Below are 4,485 nucleotides of genomic sequence, written 5' to 3' on the forward strand. Positions count from 1 at the left end.
TGAGTAATCTGAAACATTTGCTGTCAGTGACTTGCTTATTTGAAGTGAGTCTTAGATATAATGACAATGTAACTCATCCTGAATCTGAATTCATGCCTGTGCTTGCATTTGTCTGAGCTGTGACTCAAAGAAAGAATATCAATTTAACACCTACTGCAGTTTATGCCACATGTAACACTCTCACACCTATCGTGTAACCTTCACCCTAAAACTATGTCAAAAAGCCAAAAGAGTTCGTCTCGTTTGCTTTCCTTGTAGTCAGTGCTGGCTGGTCATTTTAAACATGGTCAACCCATCAAATAATCAGGACAGCATGTGCACGTAATTCCAATGAGCCAAAAACTTCCTTCCTCCCATTTATTGTTCAAACCCTCTGTTTATGAGGGGCAGCCAATCAGAATGAATTTGGCCTAAAGGGAGTGAAAGGGAGCTCAAACAGCTTCTTTCAGATAGTTAAAGCACATTTGTAGCTAATTGTAATAAAGTTAGCACAAAAAGTAAAGAAATTTGTGTTTAGTCAATTATTTCATTGTCGTAACAATGCTTTCTGCCAATATATCGTATGTGTTGGAAAGGCTGTTTATTTCCCCTTAATGCATTTGTAGGTTTAGTAGCAGAGTTGAGCTTATGGGTTGAATCTTCTCTGACAATCAACCAAGAAGCATTATTACAACAAACAAATAATGAACCTAACACAAATTTCCTGACCTTTGATATCATATCAAAAACCATGTTGTACTATATGATGCCTATATGAAGTAAAACTATTCCCCCTGAATGACAAATCTCTTTTGGGGTAACTTTTTCTAAATCTCTAGCAAATGCAGTTCTAATTGCAACAATTTACATCTTCTTTAGAGCGAAAATTTAAGGGAGAAATTATTGTAAAGACTAATCATGTGACATTGACTCTGTTAAACTAAACTTTGCAAAGACTGTATCATGTTTGGGTCATTTACTCTGGTTTCATTTTTCTCTTTGACTTCTGGCAGCAGAGGAGCCTACAGACAAAGACCAAAGCCCAGATGAAAATTCCAGTTATAGCTATTGTTAAAGCAGCCACATCCAGGCAGAAGTAGGAATACCAAGGCAGATGAAAACCTGCTGACTGTAGGTGAGGTGCTCCTTTGTTCCTGATGACATATTCAATCCAAAAGATGGCAGTGTCCATTGGAGTCACTGGCTTGTCACGGTGTAGCTGGGACAGATGCTGCATGTTAGTGTGGAAAGAGGGATTCTCAAGAACATCCTTGAGAGCGCCCAGGAAGTCTTCTTTGGTCAGTGAGTAAGCCTCTACAACCTGAGCTGCACCACGGACCTTCAGCCGGAGTAAGTTGTCAAACTGGTCAAAGAGGAGTGGGAGGCCCACAACAGGAACACTGTGGTAGATGGCTTCATACATGCCATTGGTGCCTCCATGGGCCACAAAGGCACGGGTCTTGGGGTGTCCCAGGAGGTCATTCTGAGGTAGCCACTCCAACAGCACGGTGTTGTTTCCAAGAGATGAAGGTTTTTCACCCACAAAACGCCAAATCACCTTCTGAGGGAGCTCAGCAAAAGCAGCAGCAATGGCCTCTGTGACCTTCCGAGGTAAGACTGATATCAACGTCCCCAGAGACATGACAACCACTCCGTGTTCTCCGGAGCTCTGTACGAATGCTTCCAGCTCAGCAGGGAGGGGTTGGGCCTTTTTGCAGTGGAAGCCCCCTACATATACTACATTAGGCATTGTGGACCGAGGGAACTCAAAGACAAAATCTGCCCTGAACAGCCAGATATCAGCTCTACGCTGTAAAGACAGCAAATCAGTACCAGGAGGGAAGTGTCGTTGGAGCAGGTCTGAGTAGGCAGGATTTATGATCAAGTGCTGTTCAATGACACTATAAAGATAATGCAGCATATTTTTGATTCTTTCCAGAACGTCCATCTGATCATGGAGCTCACTTCCTGGCACAGGGACATATGAGATAGGAGATGGAGCTATGGTGAAATGACCTTCTCCAGTATAAATAAAAACCATAGGCAGCTTGAGGTAAGTTCCAAGAAGTATTCCTATTGTCAGACCAGGGTCAGTTAACATTAAGTCAAACTTGGTATCCTGTAGCTTCTGAATAAATACTGTGTCTTCTATTATTGTAGCAACTGATCTGGCCAAGATCTTGTGAGCCTGATCTAACATGGACATGATCAAGTACTGTTGGCAGAACGTGCGTATAAATGTAGGATAAGTGCGACATTCCATAACATCTTGTATCATTTTGTTGTAGTAGTTAATGTCTGACTCATCCTCCAGCGTGCTTATATTAATAGAAGTATAAATGGAAGAGTTATTAGGGATGTACCAGCTCTTTGCAGAGCGCAGAACTGTGATGTTGTGGCCCCTGGAGTGTAACTGTTCAAGGATAATTTTCATGTTTATCCAGTGGCTACCATCGACGGGGACTACCAGAATGTTGCTGCTGCTACATGGAGGGGGCCTGAGAAGCAGGAAACAGAGCACTGTCAGAAACAGAGGGATGGAAAGACCGGACATTTCCTGGAAGAAATAATAGAAACAAAGAATCAGACTTGTAACCTCAGTAACTTATAACCTGTTAGCTTTCACTGAGTCAGTGGTGAAGCACCTACGATTCAAACTGGTTTTTGTTTTAGTCAATAACACATAGTCAATTTTTTTTTCTGCACACTGTGCGCATCCGCTGACTCCAGCCCTTGATTTTACATGGCCTACCACCAGCCTCCCAGCTGCTGTTGTTCCTAAAGTGAGCTCAGGTGAAGCAAGAGCATAAACTCTGTGAGCCTGATTCTTTAAGGTGCCTGAAGATTATCCCAAGCTGATTGATTAGACATGCCAATGTGACAGAGTTACACACATTTACAGTCACAAATGTCTGCAAGTATACTGGATCATTCTTACACAGAGAGGAACAGGACTGTTTGAATGAAGCTGTGAGGAACATTAAAGTAGAAGAGACCCATGTTTAACGGACAGAATAATGTTTCTTTAACAGGTTTGCAAAGGCAGCAAAGTTAAAGAACACATGAGTGTGACTGAGTGTGAGATGGGTGTTTCAGGGAACGAGGGAAGAAGGAAGCAGCAAGGTCACACAGCGGAGGGAAAATAATAAAGTAGTTACAATAACAGCCTGATTCAGTGTTCAGCAGTCATATCAGTGAAACACAGCCTGCCCCACCTATCCTCTGACTCTGTGGAGTTACATAAACCTGAGCCAAAGAGCAGGAGTCAGTTGGAGGTATAGGCAGCCCACAGACCTACAGACGTGTAGTATGCAGCTCTGAAGAATTGAAAAGAACACAAATCCATTCATCTGAGGAGAGAACTAGCTTCCAGCTCTGTTTCTGTGCAGATTGGGCTTCAACAGTTATCGGAATGAACCTCCGAAGTCACAACAGAAAAAGCTTTGCGTAAAGTAGTGGATAAATCCCATTACCAAGCATGTAAATTCTACTTACACCAAAGCGTAGCATGAACCTGCAAGCACTGCTCCAATGTGATTACATGTGGTTCATCATGTGTACGGCAGGAACAACTAACGAGGCACTGGGATTCGGTCTCTGGTTAGCTCAATCTGCGAAAACAAACCTATGCATTCTCCAAGCAATGCCTTTCCCACTGAAATTAATAAAGTTAATGTCAGGTGTGAAAAGTATTTGAAACTTGCGGTTGTGAATAAAGGTTGAAGTCCTTACTAATAAGCTTGTGGAGACGAATGTTAGGAAATATATTAACCTGTATTTCCCGACCTTGGTTCATGTCATTTCTTGTCATGGAGCGGGCAGGTTCACCGTTTGTGGTGTTGGGATTTATGTGGCAATATTATTGTAAATAACATGGTACACTGTGTGCTACAAGTGGTGTGTGCCTCAGGTTTGGTGAGTCGTTTTTTTTTTTTTAACCCTAATTAGCGCGGATGCAGCTTGCTAACTAAGTTTTCCAGTGTTAGCTGATAAATTAGCACAGTACAGTACTTGTAGGGTGCTAAGTTATCAGCACACAAACACATGCTGTTTATCTCTGACGTGCAATCACTTTCATTCACGTTAATCCATGTATTCCGTGTTCACGCTTGTCTTCTCACAAATGACCTCCTAACAGGTTAGGGCAGCACTACATATCTTATACCATGGAAAAGATAGGATGATATTCCTGGATTAGGAAAGCTGATAAAATTTTACTTTCACATCCAAAAGTAGAACCAAATACGCATCAGCTTGAGAATGCTGAGCAAGCCAGAACGGATTTTTGAGATGAGATATCCAGACAAAGACATCCAGTAATGTGTTTTGGATATTTCAATATGATAAAAAAAAAACCCCAGAGGCCTAAAATACTGGAAGGATTCAGCAGGATTAAAAGCAGGATGTGGCCTCCTGCCTGTATTGTTGATCTCTGCCCACCTGGCACAGTGAGCAGATGCTGTAGATAGCAGATTGGATATAGTCAGCTGCCACGTGTCCCTAAGT

General features: G+C 42.2%; 1 protein-coding gene across 2 annotated transcripts; it reads right to left on the reverse strand.

Moving 5' to 3' along the window:
* Positions 1 to 374: 374 nt before the first annotated feature.
* On the reverse strand, positions 375 to 2,625 carry LOC109196189 (UDP-glucuronosyltransferase 2B15). Of its 2 annotated transcripts, XM_019349625.2 has the most exons (2): positions 1,146 to 2,625; positions 375 to 1,067 (listed from the first exon to the last, which is right to left on the reverse strand). In XM_019349625.2, the coding sequence occupies exons 1-2, from the start codon at positions 2,531 to 2,533 to the stop codon at positions 956 to 958; spliced, it is 1,500 nt and encodes a 499-aa protein (XP_019205170.1). In that variant the 5' UTR covers positions 2,534 to 2,625; the 3' UTR covers positions 375 to 955. The 2 variants fall into 2 exon arrangements, with proteins under 2 accessions (XP_019205170.1, XP_025761339.1); XM_025905554.1 differs by having other exon boundaries at positions 375 to 2,625.
* Positions 2,626 to 4,485: the final 1,860 nt, after the last annotated feature.

The sequence above is a fragment of the Oreochromis niloticus genome, linkage group LG3 (genome assembly GCF_001858045.2).
Source record: "Oreochromis niloticus isolate F11D_XX linkage group LG3, O_niloticus_UMD_NMBU, whole genome shotgun sequence".
Lineage (NCBI taxonomy): Eukaryota > Metazoa > Chordata > Actinopteri > Cichliformes > Cichlidae > Oreochromis > Oreochromis niloticus.